Below are 21,834 nucleotides of genomic sequence, written 5' to 3'. Positions count from 1 at the left end.
CCTTATACCAACACATGTAAAGCCAGGTTCATAGTGCAGCACTGTTTTAATATAGTTTTTAACTCATGGATTTTTTGGGGCAGTTTTTAGTTGTTTTTATGACTGTAAAATTTAACTTTAGATAAAAAAAAGCATGAAAAATTGCAGCAAATCTGTGAGAAAAGAATGTGGAGTGACTGTGTCCAAAATGTGGACTGGGCCTTTTTTTCATTTCCCTTCCATCTCAATCTCATGCATGTACCGTACATGTGAATTACGGTACTGCTTGCCCTATGAAGGGTCTGACCTGAAATAGAGCTTTGTGTTGCAAGAAAATGATGATCAGATGCGTGTGAATAAAAAATAGTTGGTAACAATGCAATATGCTTTTCATGCTGTTTTCCATACAATTTCCTGAAACTGTAGTTACATTATTTGTGCAATTTCTTATTTATCTTCAATACATTAGTTCTTCTCTCTCTATTTTACACAAATGCATAATCATCACATAAAAATGCGTTATCATTCATAGCAGGTGCGATGTCGGTGGGGTCAAATTGAAAATGACGCACTTCCGGCATCGCATGCGACATCGTAGTGTGTAAAGGCTCGATGGTACGATTAACGAGCGCAAAAGTGTCGTAATCGTATCATCGGTGCAGCGTCGGCGTAATCCATAATTACGCCGACGCGACAGTCCGATGTTGTTCCTTGCTCCTGCGGCAGCACACATCGCTGTGTGTGAAGCCGCAGGAGCGAGGAACATCTCCTACCGGCGTCACTGCGGCTTCCGTAGAATATGCGGAAGGTAGGAGAAGGGCGGGATGTTTACATCCCACTCATCTCCGCTCCTCCGCTCCGATTGGCCGCCTGGCGTGTGACGTCGCTATGACGCCGCACGACGACCTGCCCCCTTAACAAGGAGGCGGGTCGCCGGCCAGAGCGACGGTCGCAGGACAGGTGAGTCCATGTGAAGCTGCCGTAGCGATAATGTTCGCTACGGCAGCTATCACAAGGATATCGCTGCTGCGACGGGGGCGGGTACTATCGCGCTCGGCATTGCAGCATCGGCCTGCGATGTTGCAGCGTGCAAAGTACCCCTTAGGGCTAGGACACGCAGCAAGTAAAACGGAGAAATTGGAATATGATTAGAAAAAAAAAGAAAATATCGCATTTCACCCGGACCCATGTTACTCTATGGGCCCGCTTCCATGAGCGATTTTTTTCTCAGCCCCAATTGGACAAAGAAAATAAACAATGTCAGCAACATTGTTGGTGACTTAGGGACAAAATGTAGAATTGGTGGAGGAAGGTTGAACTAGATGGACCTAGGTCTTTTATCAACCTAAGTAACTATGTAACTATGTAAGCATGCTGCAGGTGGAATCCGATTCGTTTTCGCTCGCACCCATTCAAGTCTATGGGGCGAGAGTGCAGTGCAGTTACACCGGAGTGCAGTGCAATATACACATCAGCTGTTAATGAAGGAGATAGGGGATTAGTCCCTCCCTCTCCTCCACAGCTGTGCTTCGATCGCAGGATTGCATCACAGTATAATGACGCTCGGACCATGCTCGCAGCAGAGCAGGAGTCGGGGGTCATTAGCATAACGCAGGCAATGCTCTCGCATCGGATGCTAAATGCTCCTGTGGCCTTAGCCTAACCTTTATGAGAGTATGGCTAAAGAACGTTTCATAGTCACCTGATACCTGTATCATACTGTGTCCTTGGTCATTTCATAGTGGCTGACATCAACGCTAACGGTAGTTACTGGGTCTGAAGTATGGGTGTAAGTGCCACAAGCAGAGGTATATCTGGGGTAAACTGGTACAAGTGCCACGGGTGTGTGAGTGACAACACTGCCACCAAACATTTTTTTTGCAGCAGCAGACTTATTTTTCAAGGAGAGTAAGAGAAAGTGTATGGCCAGATTGGGCCACTTTATGGCTAAGAAACAAAAAACAACTTGTAGGTCCTGGCCACCATAGACAGCTATGAGACTCTGCATAACGTCTGCTGATATGAATGGAAACTGTGTGCCACAGCGAACCAAAGGAGTAAGACAACAACATAGGGCAGCTGCGCTTAGCTATTTCTGTAACCCCACCTTTGGTGAGTGGGACCATTATCAACACTTGTTCCCATCTCAGCCATCAATGATAGAAATGGAATTAAAGAAAATCTGTCACTAAGACCAAACCTTCAAAGCAGTCTATATGGGCATGTAGGAATAGAAGGTTGAAGAATCAAAATGATATTTGCAAACCGATGTCTTATTCCAAAGAAATTCACATTTTTTTCTTATATGCAAATGAGCTGTTAAGTTCTATTGACTGGACACACTGTAGATCCCTCTGAGAATCTGTCTCCAGAGATAATTTAAAATTAAAAGTGGAATTACCAGTGTGAGACATGTACTGTAGATCAGGAGATCAGACTGTCAGTCATTACATGTCTCACACAAGTAAGGCCCCCTTTCATTTAAAATTGTCTCTGAAGGCAGATTCTCATTTTGATCAGTGTTCTGCCCACAGATCTCAGCTCATTGACACATTAAGAAAAACATGAATTTCTCAGAAATAAAGACAATGGATCACAGATACCAAGGTATCATTTTATTCAGCTTCCTATGACCTACATGCCCATATAGATCGCTTAGGAGGGTTAATGTAACTGACAAATTCCCTTTAACCCCTTAACGACCGCGGGCAGTAAAATTACGTCCTAGCGGTCATAACGTTACTGCCCGCTGTCTGCTAGCAGCAGTATGCCGCGATCGGCACACATCTCAGCTGATTTTCACAGCTGAGATGTGTGCCTGCTAGGCACGAGCAGAATCGTTATCTGCTCGTGCCGTTTAACCCCTGAAATGGAGCTGTCAATATGTGACAGCACCATTATAAACGCGATCGCGGTAAAGTTTTACTTACCTCCCGATACCGGAAGTCACGTGACATGATCACGTGACTTCCGGTGGTTGTCATGGTAGCACAGGGTCATGTGATGACTCCTGTGCTAGACATGAACTACTTTCACTTTCGCTTTCCACGGAGGCCAGGGAAGCAGGAAGTGCACGTATCTGCTGTTTACAGCTGTGATCAGCAGATAGTGCAGAGCGATCGGATTGCTGATCGCAATAGCCCCTTAGGGGGACTAGTAAAATAAAAAAAAAAAAGTAAAAAAAAAGTTTTAAATAAATTAAAAAAACAAAATAAAAAAAAAGCAAAAGTTCAAATCACCTCCCTTTCGCCCCATTGAAAATTAAAGGGTTAAAAAAATAAAAAATATACACACATTTGGTATCGCCGCGTTCAGAAACGCCCGATCTATCAAAATATAAAACCAATTAATCTGATCAGTAAACGGCGTAGCGGCAAAAAAATTCCAAACGCCAAAATGACTTTTTTTGTCGCCACAACTTTTGCGCAAAATGCAATAACTGGCAATCAAAACGTAGCATCTGTGCAAAAATGGTACCGTTAAAAACGTCAGCTCAAGTCGCAAAAAATAAGCCTTCACTGAGCCATAGATCCCGAAAAATAAAAAAAGCTACGGGTCACGGAATATGGCGTAAAACGTGCGCCACTTTTTTCATACAAATTTCCGAATTTTTTAACCCCTTATATAAAAGTAAACCTCTACATGTTTGGTGTCTACGAACTCGCACTGACCTGAGGCATCACACCCAGACATCAGTTTTACCATACAGTGAACACAGTGAATAAAATATCTCAAAAACAATAGTGCTATCGCACTTTTTTTTGCAATTTTTCTGCATTTGGAATTTTTTGCCGTTTTCCAGTACACTATATGGTAAAACCTATGATTTCATTGAAAAGTACAGCTCGTTCCGCAAAAAATGAGCCCTCACATGACCATATTGACTGAAAAATAAAAAAGTTACGTCTCTCAGGAAAAGAATGGCGAAAAAAAAAAAAACGGAAAGCGAAAAATCGGCCGGTCGTGAAGGGGTTAATACAAATCCAGGTATTCACGTCAGTGTAACTGAATTTGTAAGTATTAGTAAAACTGGTTATTACCTTTCAAGAAATCTTCATTTCCCGATGTAGTTTGAGATTGAGATTGTGCCAATCCAGCACCTCCACTTCACTGTTCATTTCTTACCCAGTCTTGACGTATGCTTTGGGTCAATGTCCTGCTTGAGCACTATATCATTCTTTTCATACCCATAGTACTCGAATGTACAAAGTAACTCATCTCATAGGATACTCACATGTAGTTGAGAAAACCATCAATAATCCTAATCATGTATCCAACGCCTTTGGCTGTGAAACAACCCCATATGATCAGGCTTTCTCCACTAAACTTGACAGTTCCTTCAATAAATTAGCACCATTCCAAACTTGTCTAAGGTGAAATGCACAGTGCTTGAATGGACATCTTTAATCCCATTATCACAAAGCATACCAGCTGCCTCCACTACCATGTTTGTCGTCTCAGAACTGATAGACCTCGTGATGAGCAGACTTATTGAATCCAAAATTTTGCCTGAATGTCCACCTTTTGGCTTTGGAATGGATGGATAGAAATCATTTTGTATTCTTGTAACTGTCATAGCACTCACATAATGGAGATCGTCAATTTTCTTGGCCAAGAGACCGCTATGGAAGGGAAGATGTCGTCCAAAAAAAAAAAATTCAATAACTGAAAAAATGAAAAGTGTTACTATGTTAATGTTTTCTTGAAATATCATTTGCTTTTAATTGAGCATAATAAAAAATAAATAAAAAGTTTGATATTTTCCACTCTTAAACACTAGGGGAAGCAGCTGCTGAAATCGTAATGTAGAACTAGCTCACATTACAGCTGCAGTAAAAGTGGGCAGAATCTGCTCTCCTGTGTGTGATGTCACCTCCCCCTCCCAATCTGGGTGTTTCCAAAAGGATAAGGGAAGATGAAGTTTAGGGTCACAGTGCGGAGCCATTTTGATGGTGAATGCAAAGTGCTAATATGTCTAAAGTGTCACCAAGGACAGCTGCATATTGCACCCCACATAGTGCTCTGCACGCCCCGGTCCAGCAATGCTCTGCCGCAAGCACGCACACAATGCTCTGCTGCACGCACACCCGCAATTCTCTTCCACATGCACATCCACAATGCTCTGTCGCACGCACGCCCGTATATATCGCGCTCCTCAGTATACTGTGCTTTGCTGACCTGAGGAGCAGAGGCCCGTGGTGAGCACACGAGAGCGGGGGGAGCGGCAGCAGCAGTGGGGAAGCGGCGGAGGGAGGGTAGCGGTGGATGATGCATCGGCAGAGGTGGGGATAGCAGCGAGGAATGGGGGGAGAGTAGCAGCGGCGGGGATAGCGGGGGGAGGGTAGCGGCGACGGGAAGAGCTGGGGGGAGGGTAGCGGTGGCGGCCCAGCGTCAGTATTCGCACATCCCGGGAGACAGGGAGAAAGTGCAGCACACAGCATATGCTGTGAGCTCCACAAAGATGGCACCGATCTCCTCCCTCTACTGTGATCTGGACATCCCAGGGGGCACACTAAACCAGTCCATACCCGTAGCCTACAGTACTATGACCACAACTAGCATACTGAAGCAGTGCATACCGTAGCCTACAGGACTGTGACCACAGCTAGCATACTGAAGCAGACCATATTATAGGCTGTAAAACTGTGACCGCTGCTAGCATACTCAACCAGTCCATACCATAGCCTATAGGACTGTGACCACTGCTTGCATACTGATGCAGATCATATTAGCCTATAGGACTGTGACGACTGCTAGTATACTGATGCACACCATATTATAGCCTATAGGATTGTGACCACGGCTAGCATACTGATGCAGATCATATTAGCCTATAGGACTGTGACGACTGCTAGTATACTGATGCACACCATATTATAGCCTATAGGACTGTGAACACTACAAGCATACTGAAGCAGTTAATATTATAGCCTATAGGACTGTGACCACTGCTAGCATACTGAAGCAGACCATAGCCTATAGGACTGTGACCACTGCTAGCATACTGAAGCACACCATATTATAGCCTATAGGACTGTGACCACTGCTAGCATACTGATGCAAACCATATTATAGCCTATAGGACTGTGACCACTGCTAGTGTGATGCCCTGGACTAGACAGGTAGTCACAGGTAGGCCCTTGCACAAACACCATACCCCTAAAAAGGAATCAGCAGCCAACCTAAAAACCCTGAGTCACCACTCTCAGGTCTTGACGTTCACACCCAGGGGCGGAGCCAGGCGGTTGGCCACGCCCACCGAGTAGTTCGGAGAGCCTGAGGTGGGAAAAACACACAGAGATCAGTTAGGAGAGGAGAGTAGTTGGAAAGTAGTAACGTCTGTCAGGGATCTGGGTAGGAGCCCGGTTAACCTGTGGCCAGGAGGCAGACGGTGGTGGCCGCCTGCAGGAGCCGGGAAGACAGCCGGTGGAACCGTCAGGGACCGAGACAGGGTAGTAGCCCGCCGGTACCGAACCGGGGAACAGAACAGAAACCGGAGCACCAGGAGGGGTACTCAGACCCAGTACGAGGCCCAGAAGCCACTGAACCGAGTCGAATTCATTGATTGGGGTCTGGACCTTAGGTTCTTTCCCACCCAAGTCCTGACTGAAGGCAACAGCCCATCGAGGGGATAGAAAGCCACCGCCCAGGCATAGAGATCCCACGGGCCAGCGTCTGCGGGCAAACGGGCTCCCCCGACATCCACTAGCCGGGGAGCGGACTCCCGTCGCTGAAGTGAAGGAAGTCAGCATTCTACTAAAGAGGTGCAGGAGAAAGGCGGAAACCATCAACCTGAGTAAGGGGCAAAGCGCAGCCGGCTGCGGGCACCGACCACCATCCTTTTGGTTTACCAGAGACTCCGGTGTATCTGTCATAGTGAGTACAACAGTGCCCTTGGGCCGCGCACCGCACCATCCTGCCCGCACCTCCTTCTCACCCCAATCGGGCCCCTGGGGCCACCAACCCCTGCCCACGGAGGGGATCAACACCGTCCCCGGGAGCCTAGTCAACGGCAGCGGTGGTGCCCATTCACTCACCACAAACCGTGGGTGGCGTCACGAACTTAACCCCCAAACAACCGTGTCCCCCGGCCGAGAACCTCCCCACCGAACACCACCCCTCACGTAGCGCCAGCATCCCTTCAGAGCGACGTGACCCCCGGGTCCGCGAGGAGCTCGAACCACCCACCGACGAGCACGGATCCGAGCGGCTCGGCAGCCGGCCGAGCCCCGGGGTGGTTCACATCAACTCTTCTGGCGTCACGAATGGGATTGAACCCATCCACTTACCGGTGGAAGTGCGCCTTGAGTCCAACGTCAGCGGCGGCCCGCTGAAAAATCGCAGAATCCGCCATCTTTGGGCGCGAAGTTTCCAGCAGTCGTCCTCGCAGAAAGAGTGGGAAAGTGAAGCCCCGCCCCCTGGGTTCAGAGCGGTGCAGAAAGAAAGCGAAGTGCCCCGAAAAGACCAGGGGGAGCGGGTGAATCGGGAGCTGCTGATGACCACAGGAGAAGGAAAGGATGACGGCGTTCCGGGAGGTGAGCGGAGCGGTGCCCGTCACCGGAGTGGCAGGACCCAGAAGCGGCCATGGTGGAGTGGCTTTTGATCCAGAGGACCGCAGCCCGAACAAGCTCCCTGCAGGGACCGCTGCCTGGTTGGAGTGGGAGCTGGGCCGATTCTGTGTCCGGGTAAGAGCGCAGACCTTGCAGCAGGTGCTCGACTGGAAGGCGGAGGTCCGGAGGATGGTGGCCCGGGAACAGAGGGCCTCAGCTGCAGTGCCACGCCATTATAAAGCCACGCAGACCCCCATGTCGTCCCTCATCAGCTGGGAGCTGGAGCCCGCCAGTACCGTGACCAGCGAGCCCGGAGTGGCGCAACTCCTGGAAGAAGAAGTACCGTGTACGCTGCCCCCGCCGCCATTCCCGTTGAAAGTTTACAGCCCAGGGAAATACTGCACCTGGAAGGGGAGCCCGATAACCCGTCCGACGATGGCGCAGTGCTGTCCCCTGCAATGGTGAGAAGTACCGCAAGTTAACCCCTGCAGTTCCAAAGCTTTTAAAGTTGAATGTTTTAAAGTTTTAAAAGGACCCTGCGCCGCTGCGGTTGGAGTCCCAGAAGGCACCATCAGGGGTCGGAGCCCTTGGTGGAGGACAGCAGGGAGTTAAAGGAGTGAGGACAGTTCCCGTTCCGGAGCCCGGTCCACCGTACCCGCACTGCAAGCAGTGGATGACGGGGTCTTTATGGACAGTGTCACCAGTGAGTGAATGTGGCATTGGGGACCCGTGCTACTCTGTGGTGGACTGAGAGAAAGTGGCTGGAGGAGGCTGCGCCGGCAGCAGAGTCCCGTTTGTAAATAATTCCCGGACCGCCCTATCCCGTCCCACAGCCTCTGGAGAGGCTGGTTGGAGGAAGGAGCTGCGGCAGAGGAGGCCGAGGTCCTGTCACCCATGCAACCGGTGACAACCCTCCGGGTCTAGGGGTCCCCTGGATGTGGGGCCTCTGAGAGACTGCCGGGTAAGGAATTTTTTACCCGGCCCGCAAGGGCAATACCCGGACCTTGACCCGTTCCTGGACTGGGGAAAAGGGGTGCTGACCTAGTTTTAGAGGCAGCATCAAGGTTCAGGTTTGCTTGGGTGGGCAACTGGAAGGACCCGGTCCCATTCCTGTTAATAAAACTGTTTTACATGTAACGTTTAAGAATGTGCCTCCCGTAAGGGATGATTCTCCAAAAACATGCTTGGATTGTAAAAAGTTTAGTACTTGTGTTTTCCCCGTGTTATCTTTTTCAGAAACAAAAATAAACCGGTGGTGGTCGGGCAGCCCGCGGACGGTCTGCATTAAACCAAGGGGGAGTGTGATGCCCTGGACTAGCCAGGTAGTCACAGGTAGGCCCTTGCACAAACATCCTACCCCTAAAAAGGTATCAGCAGCCAACCTAAAAACCCTGAGCCACCCCTCTCAGGTCTTGACGTTCACACCCGGGGGCGGAGCCAGATGGTTGGCCATGCCCACCGAGGAGTTTGGAGAGCCTGAGGCGGGAAAAACACACAGAGATCAGTTAGGAGAGGAGAGTAGTTGGAAAGTAGTAACGTCTGTCAGGGATCTGGGTAGGAGCCCGGTTAACCTGTGGCCAGGAGGCAGACGGTGGTGGCCGCCTGCAGGAGCCAGAAAGACAGCCGGTGGAACCGTCAGGAACCAGGACAGGGTAGTAGCCCACCAGTACCGAACCGGGGAACCGAACGGAAACCGGAGCACCAGGAGGGGTACTCAGACCCAATATGAGCCCCAGAAGCCACTGGACCGAGTCAAATTCACTGATTGGGGTCTGGACCTTAGGTTCTTTCCCACCCAAGTCCCGACTGAAGGCAACAGCCCAACGAGGGGGATAGAAAGCCACCGCCCAGGCATAGAGATCCCACGGGCCAGCGTCTGCGAGCAAACGGGCTCTCCGACATCCACTAGCCGGGGAGCGGACTCCCGTCACTGAAGCGAAGGAGGTCAGCATTCTACTAAAGAGGTACAGGAGAAAGGCGGAAACCACCAACCTGAGTAAGGGGCAAAGCGCAGCCGGCTGCGGGGACTGACCACCATCCTTATGGTTTACCAGAGACTCCGGTGTATCTGTCATAGTGAGTACAACAGTGCCCTCGGGCTGCGCACCGCACCGCACCATCCTGCCCGCACCCCCTTCTCGCCCCAATCGGGCCCCCGGAACCACCAACCCCTGCCCACGGAGGGGGATCAACACCAAGCTGCATAACGCCTTCCCCTGGAGCCTAGTCAACGGCAACGGTGGTGCCACTCACCACAGACCGTGGGTGGCGTCACAAACTTAACCCCCAAACAACCGCGGCCCCCGCCCGCGAACCTCCCCACCGAACACCACCCCTCACGTAACTCCAGCATCCCTTCAGAGCGACGTGACCCCCCGGTCCGCGAGGAGCTCGAGCCACCCACCGACAAGCAAGGATCCGAGCGGCTCGGCAGCCGGCCGAGCCCCGGGGCGGTACACTAGCATACTGAAGCACATCATATTATAGGCTATAGGACTGTGACCACTGCTAGCATACTGAAGCAGACCATATTATAGCCTATAGGACTGTGATCACTGCTAGGATACTGAAGCAGACCATATTATAGCCATATTATAGGCTATAGGACTGTGACCACTGCTAGCATACTGATGCAGACCATATTATAGCCTATAGGACTGTGACCACTGCTAGCATACTGATGCAGACCATATTATAGCCTATAGGACTGTGACCACTGCTAGCATACTGATGCAGACCATATTATAGCCTATAGGACTGTGACCACTGCTAGCATACTGATGCAGACCATATTATAGCCTATAGGACTGTGACCACTGCTAGCATACTGATGCAGACCATATTATAGCCTATAGGACTGTGACCACTGCTAGCATACTGATGCAGAGCATATTATAGCCTATAGGACTGTGACCACTGCTAGCATACTGATGCAGACCATATTATAGCCTATAGGACTGTGACCACTGCTAGCATACTGATGCAGACCATATTATAGCCTATAGGACTGTGACCACTGCTAGCATACTGAAGAACACCATAATATAGCCTAGAGGACTGTGACCACGGCTAGCATACTGAAGCAGACCATATTATAGCCTATAGGACTGTGACCACGGCTAGCATACTGAAGCAGACCATATTATAGCCTATAGGACTGTGACCACGGCTAGCATACTGAAGCAGACTATATTATAGCCTATAGGACTGTGACCACGGTTGGCATACTGAAGCAGACCATATTATAGTCTATAGGACTGTGACCACTGCTAGCATACTGAAGCAGACCATATTATAGCCTACAGGACTGTGACCACGGCTAGCATACTGAAGCAGACAATATTATAGCCTATAGGACTGTGACCACTGCTAGCATACTAAAGAAGACCATATTATAGGCTATAGGACTGTGACCACTGCTAGCATACTGATGCAGACCATATTATAGCCTATAGGACTGTGACCACTGCTAGCATACTGATGCAGACCATATTATAGCCTATAGGACTGTGACCACTGCTAGCATACTGATGCAGACCATATTATAGCCTATAGGACTGTGACCACTGCTAGCATACTGATGCAGAGCATATTATAGCCTATAGGACTGTGACCACTGCTAGCATACTGATGCAGACCATATTATAGCCTATAGGACTGTGACCTCTGCTAGCATACTGATGCAGACCATATTATAGCCTATAGGACTGTGACCACTGCTAGCATACTGAAGAACACCATAATATAGCCTAGAGGACTGTGACCACGGCTAGCATACTGAAGCAGACCATATTATAGCCTATAGGACTGTGACCACGGCTAGCATACTGAAGCAGACCATATTATAGCCTATAGGACTGTGACCACGGCTAGCATACTGAAGCAGACTATATTATAGCCTATAGGACTGTGACCACGGTTGGCATACTGAAGCAGACCATATTATAGTCTATAGGACTGTGACCACTGCTAGCATACTGAAGCAGACCATATTATAGCCTACAGGACTGTGACCACGGCTAGCATACTGAAGCAGACAATATTATAGCCTATAGGACTGTGACCACTGCTAGCATACTAAAGAAGACCATATTATAGGCTATAGGACTGTGACCACGGCTAGCATACTAAAGAAGACCATATTATAGCCTATAGGACTGTGACCACTGCTAGCATACTGATGCAGACCATATTATAGCCTATAGGACTGTGACCACTGCTAGCATACTGAAGAACACTATAATATAGCCTATAGGACTGTGACCACGGCTAGCATACTAAAGAAGACCCCATATTATAGGCTATAGGACTGTGACCACGGCTAGCATACTAAAGAAGACCATATTATAGCCTATAGGACTGTGACCACTGCTAGCATACTGAAGAACACCATAATATAGCCTATAGGACTGTGACCACGGCTAGCATACTAAAGAAGACCCCATATTATAGGCTATAGGACTGTGACCACGGCTAGCATACTAAAGAAGACCATATTATAGCCTATAGGACTGTGACCACTGCTAGCATACTGAAGCAGACCATGTTATAGGCTATAGGACTGTGACCACGGCTAGCATACTGAAGCACACCATATTATAGGCTATAGGACTGTGACCACTGCTAGCATACTGAAGCAGACAATATTATAGGCTATAGGACTGTGACCACTGCTAGCATACTAAAGAAGACCATATTATAGGCTATAGGACTGTGACCACGGCTAGCATACTAAAGAAGACCATATTATAGGCTATAGGACTGTGACTACTGCTAGCATACTGATGCAGACCATATTATAGCCTATAGGACTGTGACCACTGCTAGCATACTGATGCACACCCAGTGGCGTAACTACCGCGGTCGCAGTGGTCGCGATCGTGACCGGGCCCGGGAGGTCAGGGGCCCGGCGGCCACCAGGCAGATCAGCAGCCAGCTCCTGTCAGTGTGAGAGGAGCCGCGCTGATCTGTCACAGACCACGCGGCCGCTATTTGACCCGCTGCCGCCGCCGACACCGGGCCCCCCTGCCTGGTGTCAGCGGCGGCATCGGGGCCCCCTACCTGGTGTCAGTGGCTGCGGCGTATCCCCCGTCACCGCGCACAGTAATGATGAAGCATAGCGCGGCCGGTGCCGCGCTATGCATCACCATTCTCCCCCTGTGCGGTGACGTCACTCCCGAGCGACTGCTGTGCTGAGTGCACAGAGTGCAGGACGGGAGGACGCCGACCGAAACACCGGGTGAACGAGCAGCGGGGAGGACAGCAGCGGTGGAGGAAGAGAGAAGGTGAGTACTTGTTGTTTTTTTGTTGTTTTTTTTTTAATATAAGGGAGTAAACGGTTGCCAGAGGCTTGGGAAGGCAGTTCTGGGGAAGCTGCATTATTATACATGGAAGCCTGGAGAGGCTGCTTTATACATGGAGGTCTGAGGAGGTTGTTTTATACATGGAGGCCTGGAGAGGCTGCATTGTTATACATGGAGGCCTGGAGAGGCTGCTTTATACATGGAGGCCTGGAGAGGCTGCTTTATACATGGTGGCCTGGAGAGGCTTCTTTATACATGGAGGTCTGGGGAGGCTGCATTATATATGGAGGTCTGGGGAGGCTGCATTATTATATATGGAGGTCTGGGGAGGCTGCATTATTATACATGGAGGTCTGGGGAGGCTGCATTATTATACATGGAGGTCTGGGGAGGCTGCATTATTATACATGGAGGTCTGGGGAGGCTGCATTATTATACATGGAGGTCTGGGGAGGCTGCATTATTATACATGGAGGTCTGGGGAGGCTGCATTATTATACATGGAGGTCTGGGGAGGCTCTATTATTATACATGGAGGCCTGGAGAGGCTGCATTATTATACATGGAGGCCTGGAGAGGCTGCATTATACAGGGAGGCTTGGAGAGGCTGCATTATACAGGGAGGCCTGGAGATACTGCATTATACATGGAGGCCTGAGGAGGCTGGGTGCATTGTTATACATGGAGGCCTGGAGAGGCTGCATTATACAGGGAGGCCTGGAGAGGCTACATTATACATGGAGGCCTGAGGAGGCTGGCTGCATTATTATACATGGAGGCCTGGAGAGGCTGGCTGCATTATTATCTTTGGAGGACTGGGGGGCTGCATAATACAAAATGAAGGACACCTTATACATGGAACATAGGGGTGCATTATGCATGGAGGAGTATGGGGCTGCATAATGCAATATGAAGTTTTATGGGGTTGCATTATAATACATATAGGACTATGGGCGCTACATTATAATACATGGAGGACTATGGAGGCTACCTTATACATGGACTATGGGGGTGCATTATAAAACATTGGGGACTATGTGGTGCAGTATAATATATGGAGAACTATGGGGTGAATTATAATACATAGAGAACTATGAGAAATTCATGATAATAATTGGAGGGCTACTTTATACATGGAGGACTATGGGGTGCAGTATTTTATATTGAGTACTATGGGGTGAATTATAATGCATGGAGAACTATGGGAAATGCATTATAATACATGGAGGACTATGGAAGTGTATTCTAATATATGAAGGGTTATGTGGGACCTTTTATACTATATGGAAGGCTATGTGGGGGCCATTATTGTATTTGGAGAACTATATACAAGGGGGGACAAAGATACAAGAAGGGGATGGGAACGTTTTGTGCTGAGGGAAAAAGGCTCGTTCCCTCAGCACCCAGCTTTCCCATGCTCTGATATACATCATTTCTCAGCACCCAGATTTCCCATGCTCTGCTATACATCTCTCAGCACCCATCTTTCCCATGCTTTGATATGGGAAAGCTAGGTGCTGAGGGAAAGATGTATAGCAGAGCATGGGGAAGCTGGGTGCCGAGGACAAGATGGATATCAGAACATAGGAAAGCTGGGTGCTGATAGAGGGATTTCAGATCATGGGAAATCTGGGTGCTGTGGGTAAGAGCAAAGTGTCAGCATCATTATCTCGTACCCAGAGTGTCAGTGTCATTATCCCGTACCCTAAGTGTCGGTGTACGTGGAGGGGGGGCCCCAGGTCTGAACTTTGCACCGGGGCCCATCAAACTCTAGTTACGCCACTGTGCACACCATATTATAGCCTATAGGACTGTGACCACGGCTAGCATACTGAAGCACACCATATTATAGCCTATAGGACTGTGACCACGGCTAGCATACTGAAGCACACCGTATTATAGCCTATAGGACTCTGACCACGGCTAGCATACTGAAGCACACCATATTATAGCCTATAGGACTGTGACCACGGCTAGCATACTGAAGCACACCATATTATAGCCTATAGGACTGTGACCACGGCTAGGATACTGAAGCACACCATATTATAGCCTATAGGACTGTGACCACGGCTAGGATACTGAAGCACACCATATTATAGCCTATAGGACTGTGACCACGGCTAGCATACTGAAGCACACCGTATTATAGCCTATAGGACTGTGACCACGGCTAGCCACAATGGCCTGTCAGGTGCAGGCAGGCTGGTGGAAGCTCCAGGTGACAGCTGCTCCTCCGCCTGCAGCCTGCTCCCCTCCCCCTCCCTATGGACTGATCAGTCAGGGCTGGGCGTAGCAGAGCTGATCACAAAGTTTCACCCCGGAAGCAACAGGTAAATTCATTGCACAGAAGACACAAGGAGAAGACATGTTAACAGGAGAGATCTGCAGACTGCGGCTTCTCAGCAGATAAGATCCCCCTCTATCGCCACCTGAAAGAGAATGGCTGTAACACAAGATGTTGTGCTGCACTTTCTGCTGGAGCAGGGAGGAAAGGTGAAGAACTCCGAGCTGCTCAAGAAGTTTAAGCCTGTGGTGGAGTCTCCTGACCCTGAAGAAAAGGCAAATAACCGGGAGCTCTTCAAGAGGTTAGTCAATAACATAGCAGTGGTGGTGAAAGATGAGGAGGGCACCAAGACTGTAGTGCTGAAGAAAAAGTATACCTATTTACTGGAAGAGAGGGTGCCATCAAGGACTTCAGAGGAGGAGGAAATAGACAGCAACTGCATAGAATCTGTAGCTGTAAGTGACCACATAGAAGATGCAGCACCCAGGTATCAGGAGACCAGGACTCCACAGCAGGATGTATCTGACTCTGAGCCCATAGAGCCAGAACTACAAGATGCAGCTTCTGATGAGACTACTGACACCACAAAGGCTGACAACCTAAATGAGGGTGATACAGAGGACCAGGATGACGCTAAAAGGGAGTCTGTGTTTGACATTGTGTCTAGAATGGACACAGCTGGACCAGCTCTTCTTCCCAAGGCATGGTCTGATGTCCAGCTCAAAGAACAAGTCCCGAAGCCGCACATGCTGCCATTACGTTATGCTCAGCCTTCATTTGAAGAAACACTCCTGAGTGAAGAAAGTCCACCCCAACCAACCTTCCACCCTAAACCTTTCCAGGAGGCTTCATTCACTATTTACTCCAAGTCTCCTAAGGTGGCCAGGAGACAGCTTGATGAGACTGACTCAAAGTCTCCCCACATGAAGAGGTCATCCAAAATGATCAAAGTAAGTGAGGAGACCAAATATTCAGAAGAGGTACCTCTGGAGCCATCCGAACACGAGTGGTTAGTAAATTCCACTTATGGCCGTTGGAATCATAAACTCCTTGGTCTTATTATGATTGATAGCGACCTGGCTGGTAAGAGAGACTTCATATCTGGATTTACTGCATTGCACTGGGCGGCCAAGAGTGGCAACACCGAGATGGTGAAATTATTGTTTGATCATTGTCGGAAAAGTGGTAGTAACCTCAATGTGAATGCAAAGTCTTTTGGAGGGTATACTCCACTACATATAGCCGCTATACATCAGTGTCAAGATGTCATCCTTATGCTAACTAGAGATTATAAGGCGAATGTCAACATCCGAGATAACAGTGGAAAAAAGCCATACCATTACCTAAAGAAAAGCTCCCCTGTACAGCTCCGGATTATTTTACACGACCCTACGGCTTCAAATGTAGAACATGCTATCCCAGTGAAAAGAAACTCAAAGGTTGCGACCTCTATATTGGGAACGACCAGTGCCTTCCTTGGTGTCCTTTCTGATGACATCGCCTTTCATGATTTGACAAAAGGCCTCAAAAAGCCTGGATCTTTAAATAAGTTCTTTACTGCACCATCAGGGGTGAAAAAGAAGTTGAAGGCAAGGGACAGCTACCCATCAATATCTTCTCTTTGTGAAGAACCAGAAGAGCCGGAGGAAATTGTGGGAAAGCGCCGACCTGTGTCTGAGTTTTTTATCCATTAGTTGACTTTCATGTCTTTAGCTGGCCCCTCGCACTGATGTCGGAGTAACGGCATGTGCTATTATTTCATAGCAGTTTGTCTCTAAAAATGATCTGTCACCGTCCCTGACGTGTGTTTTACTAACTATTGGAATTTTATTTATTTTTATTTTTTTTTTTTTAAATATCAAGGCTTTTTCTTGTTTTTCCAGGATTCTGTTTTGTGATGTTCCTTTGTTATTACTCCTTAATATTATGTATACACTGACAACTGTTTACTATTCCGTTGTCAACACTGAGCAGTGTCAGAGTGTAGGAACACACCAACAACTGAAAAAACCATCAATGTATTAATTTCTAGGAGGAATAACAGAGGAACAGCCAAGTTGTAAGAAATGAAGAATACACATTTCTTGGAGAAGGACCCGTCCTCTTCAGTGGTGTATGTGGGTTCTCTTTTTTAATTCTTTCTTTTGAATTGTGTTTAATAGATTTCTGAATACCGGGATGTTGGCTGAATAGTCAGGACTGAGCAGTGTTCATGCATCGCCTTGTTCTGTCCCCCCCCCCCCCCCATCACATGCAGCTAGGTCAGGTTTAATATTAGCGTCTGACACCTATATATTCATATCCATCATGGTATTTATTGGCGGGTCACTGAGAAAATACAGAACGCCCATTAAATGGCCTCGCTACTTCATCACATCTGTAGCATTGTGTCCATCCTAAAACTCCTGCTGCTATTTGAGTAGCTGTATTTTTTCTTCTACATGTGTGTTTCTTTGCTCTCGTCCCCATCTTTTCTGTGTTTCTTCCTCACTTACATTTCCTTTAATTGTTCTCCATTTTCTTTCTAGTAGACCCCCATGCTATCGATGGCCGAAAGTGAGCGACGACCTCCTCTCGATGCTGAAGTAGTGACTGGGGGAATCCTAAACATACTTAGGTTTTTACTTCTCTATGACAATTTCCTTGTTTTTTGTCTTATCAGTAGGAAAGCAAATATTTATAGTAACTCTTACACCCAAGATAAAATATTTACACGTTTTAGGCGTGTTTTGCCCTAGGACAATAAGAAACTATGTTTGTGACCTGGTTGCCTGTTTCAACAGGTAGTATACCCATTCTGTACCTATGTAATATCCATTTTCTATATATAAAAGTAATGTCTATTCCTCTAGGTGAATCAGAAACTATGGCCCCAATTTATCAAGACTGGTGCTTTTCTCAATGGTCTTGATGAGGGGGCTGTGGTGGAGTCAGATACTCCTGCTTCATGAGGTGCTTGCCTCTTCATGACTCAGGAACGTCTAACAGTGTTGTGCACCTCCGTGTGAGATGCCAGGAATCTTACTCCGGTCTATGACTGGAGTAAGATTTTTGCTTTAGGTAACGTCACAGCTCCTCATTAATTAGATGAGACATGGTGTTACGCCCCATCCCACCCATTTTAGTGGAGTTGGGATAAACTGGTGTGATAACACCACAACCCCAAGTTTTCAAAGCAATTAATAGCAAAATTCTTGATTTGAATTGTAGCTTATGTTTCTTAAGTGACTTGGTTGTCTGTTTTAACAGGTAGTATACCTATCCTATATACATATGTAGTATACCTTTTCTATATACATAGGTAGTACACTTTGTCTACACTGGTTACTGCTTTGCCGTTCTTATCCCTTGAGCTTTTTTTTTTTAATTTTCTTATGGTGCGTCTCCAAATATCCTGTATAATTTTTAGCTCTGCCAATACTGTTATTTGATAACTGACCCTCATAATATGAAGAAATGGTTGAGATTACTTGTAGAAGCATGTCATTGCTAATTGCCAGTAAAATGAAACTCGTGTCACATGGCAATTTCATTTAATTTATGTTTCTCAGCATAATGATCCTTGTGTGTTATGATATCGTGCAAAATACTTAACAGGGTTTGGGGCTGAAGCGTGAAAGCAATATTAAGTTTATGGTCAGGAACTGGAACAAACTCTCAGAATCTCATCTCAGCACTATTGTTGCTCAGGTTTTTCTTGTTTTACAGACTTTTTGGTACTTATTGCCATAATGTCATCTCCACAAGATGGATCTGAGATGCAGTACCGGGCACAGACGCTATAAAATGTAAGGGTCAGTGTCTGTGGGGACACGGCTCTATGTCAGCTGCTCGATGGGGTGCCGAGAGTCAGATCCCACAAATCTGATATTCTTAGGAAAGGCAATCAATTTTAGAGTCTAAAAAAACCCCAAACCTTTGATAGCATTTTCTCATTTTTTTTATTTTTGCTCGTGCTTCATTGTTCCTGCATCTGCAAAATGGATGATTATTTTTTTTTAACTGTATTTTAATGAATGTTTGTGTGTAAGTTCAATAGAAATTGTTTGCACTGAAGCTAGTAAACATAGGAGTGTTTGTCTTTCTTCTTAACTATGGATCAAATAAATTTTAATGAGTAATAATGAAAGCATGTTTAACATCAAAGAAGCATCATCTTTTAGTATGTATCTGATTGCTGAAACAATAGGCTACCATGATGTCTTTGAATAAAGCTACAAGTGAATGGGCAGGTTCACAGCTCACATGACAGTCATTAGGCTATGTGCCCATGGGACTATGTACCCGCGGATATATCCGCAGGTATGTCCACAGGTTTCCCGCAGCAGCTCCCCGGAATCCGCAGCTATCCATAGCTGCAGGATTCCAGCCAAATATCTGCGGAAAACCTGCGGACATTCATGCGACTTACCTGCGGAAGTCCCAGCCTCTATCTCCATAGTGGAGAGGCGGGATTTCCGCAGGTATTTCCGCAGGAATAATTGACATGCAGTTATGTACGGCTGCGGGACAGAATATTCCGCAACCACCCATACCACAGCATGGACACAGCACTCCCCATGTCCCACAGGATCACATGGGGAGTGTCTGTATTAGCTAAAACCTGCAGATTTATCTAGGAAATCAAGATAAATCTGCACGTACATAGTCCCGTGGGCACATAGCCTTACAGCTCTTACAGGGATTGCTGTCACCCATCTTGTTAACTGTTTGGTGTTACTGATGAGCGGGCACTATCATGCTTGGGTGCTCAGTACTCGTAACTAGTGATGAGCGGGCACTACGATTGTCGGGTACCCAGAACTCGTAACTAGTGATGAGCGAGCACTAGCATACTTGGGTGTCCTGAACTCGTAACTAGTGATGAGCGAGCGCTGCCATACTCGGGTGCCCAGAACTCGTAACTAGTGATGAGCGAGCACTAGCATACTTGTGTGCCCAGTACTCGTAATGAGTGATGAGCGAGCACCTCCATTCTCAGGTGCTCAGTACTCGTAACCAGTGGTAAGTGACCACTACCATACACAGGCGGCCCGTATTCGTAATGAGTAGTTGTATGCTTGGATAAGAGAGACATATGTACTGAGTATAATTTGAAGTCAATGTGGGACTCTAGCATTTTTCCAGAGTAACTTCCTGGAAAAATGCTCTAGTTCCCCATTGACTTCCATTATACTCCGGGCACACGTGTTGAGCACTTTCCAGCGTCCAACTGCTCGTTACGTGTATTGAGCACCTGAGCATGGTAGCGCTCGCTCATGACAAGTTACAAGTACCAGGCACCTGAGGCATGGTAGTGCTCACTCATCCCTATTTTGGTATTTTTCCAATGAGTTTACAGTTTTATCGATTTGACTGCTAAGATCACTTTACCATATTAACAGTTTTCGGCTAGAAACACTGTCCCGATACACACTGTCAGACCCATACACTCTACAGGAATATGCCTGGCAGCGGCTATCTTCAAGATGTAAGTATAGTCATCCATTCAACATAGGGACGCAGTGTAGATTATGTATGGTATGCATTTTTTTTTTTTTTTTTTTAAATGGGCTGTTTGTATAGGAAACAGTGTAAAACAATTGCATGCCAGACGAAGGTTTAAAAAGAACACATTTTTGGCCTCTATTTGGTGTATGTGGAAATGTTAGTATATTCCAAAAAAGCTCCTTCATTATGTTGCAGGCTAGATACATATCTGCAATGTCTACCTTTAAAGGGGTTTTTCCACTTTTAGAAAAATGGTCCTAAAATGATCAGATACTAGTAAAATAACAAATATAGCTAGTACTCGCCTTCTACGGATCCAGTGCTGACTTCCCGCCATTGCTCCAATCTCTGTATTTTGGCTGCAGCGATGGTGGTAAATATTTCTGCAGCCAATATCTGAGCTTGAGCGCCTGTGGCTTCTACATCAGGAGAGCCATTGAGCTTAATGATTGCACACATCACCGCTGTAGCCAATCGGTGTGATGTCACCCCTGCAGCCCAAACAGAGAGCATGGAGCAGCAGCTGGACCTGGGGAGGTGGAATACTACTTGTATTGTTGAGGACCCTTTTTGTAACAGTTTCTGAATGAGGAAAACCTCTGTAAGGCGAAGTGAATCTTTTGCGTGCATAACTTTGACTATCTTGATGAATGCTGTAGCATTGGTATACCATAGGGCTTAATTTTAAAATTAATACCTCGTAAAACATGTTTTGTGGTTGGTTTCTGTAAAGGAAAGTGCAAACTCTTTGGCAGGCTTCTGTATAGAAAATGCAGTCTGTTATTTTTGTAGCCAGTTAAAGGGACTGTCAGCAGGTTTCTGCAGTGTAAACTGAAGACAGCGTGCTGTAAGAGTTAAAAGAGAACTGGCTCTCTGTTATCTCAAAGTGTGTTTATTGTTTACCTGCAATGTTAGTTTAGAGGCCACATCACACTTAGGGTACCGTCACACTTAAGCGACGCAGCAGCGATCCCACCAGCGATCTGACCTGGTCAGGATCGCTGCTGCATCGCTACATGGTCGCTGGTGAGCTGTCAAACGGGCAGATCTCACCAGTGACCAGCCCCCAGCCAGCAGCGATGTGCAAGCGACGACGCGCTTGCACGGAGCCGGCGTCTGGAAGCTGCGGACACTGGTAACTAAGGTAAACATCGGGTATGGTTACCCGATCTTTACCTTAGTTACCAGCGCAGACCGCTTAGCTTAGCGTGTGCAGGGAGCAGGA

The 21,834-nt window shown here is 47.4% G+C and overlaps 1 protein-coding gene across 1 annotated transcript; it reads left to right on the top strand.

The window, feature by feature from the left end:
* Positions 1–15,197: 15,197 nt before the first annotated feature.
* On the top strand, positions 15,198–21,585 carry SOWAHA (sosondowah ankyrin repeat domain family member A). Its single transcript, XM_075342333.1, has one exon. It carries the CDS (start codon positions 15,275–15,277, stop codon positions 16,811–16,813), a length of 1,539 nt encoding a protein of 512 aa, XP_075198448.1. The 5' UTR covers positions 15,198–15,274; the 3' UTR covers positions 16,814–21,585.
* Positions 21,586–21,834: the final 249 nt, after the last annotated feature.

The sequence above is a fragment of the Anomaloglossus baeobatrachus genome, chromosome 4 (genome assembly GCF_048569485.1).
Source record: "Anomaloglossus baeobatrachus isolate aAnoBae1 chromosome 4, aAnoBae1.hap1, whole genome shotgun sequence".
In the NCBI taxonomy this organism is placed as follows: domain Eukaryota; kingdom Metazoa; phylum Chordata; class Amphibia; order Anura; family Aromobatidae; genus Anomaloglossus; species Anomaloglossus baeobatrachus.
The sequence above is the reverse complement of the archived record's forward strand: the minus strand, read 5'-3'. Positions and strand labels throughout refer to the sequence as shown.

Bases quoted from the DNA above. Each gene is read 5' to 3' on its own strand.
- SOWAHA (XM_075342333.1), top strand. From the start codon at position 15,275: ATGGCTGTAACACAAGATGTTGTGCTGCACTTTCTGCTGGAGCAGGGA.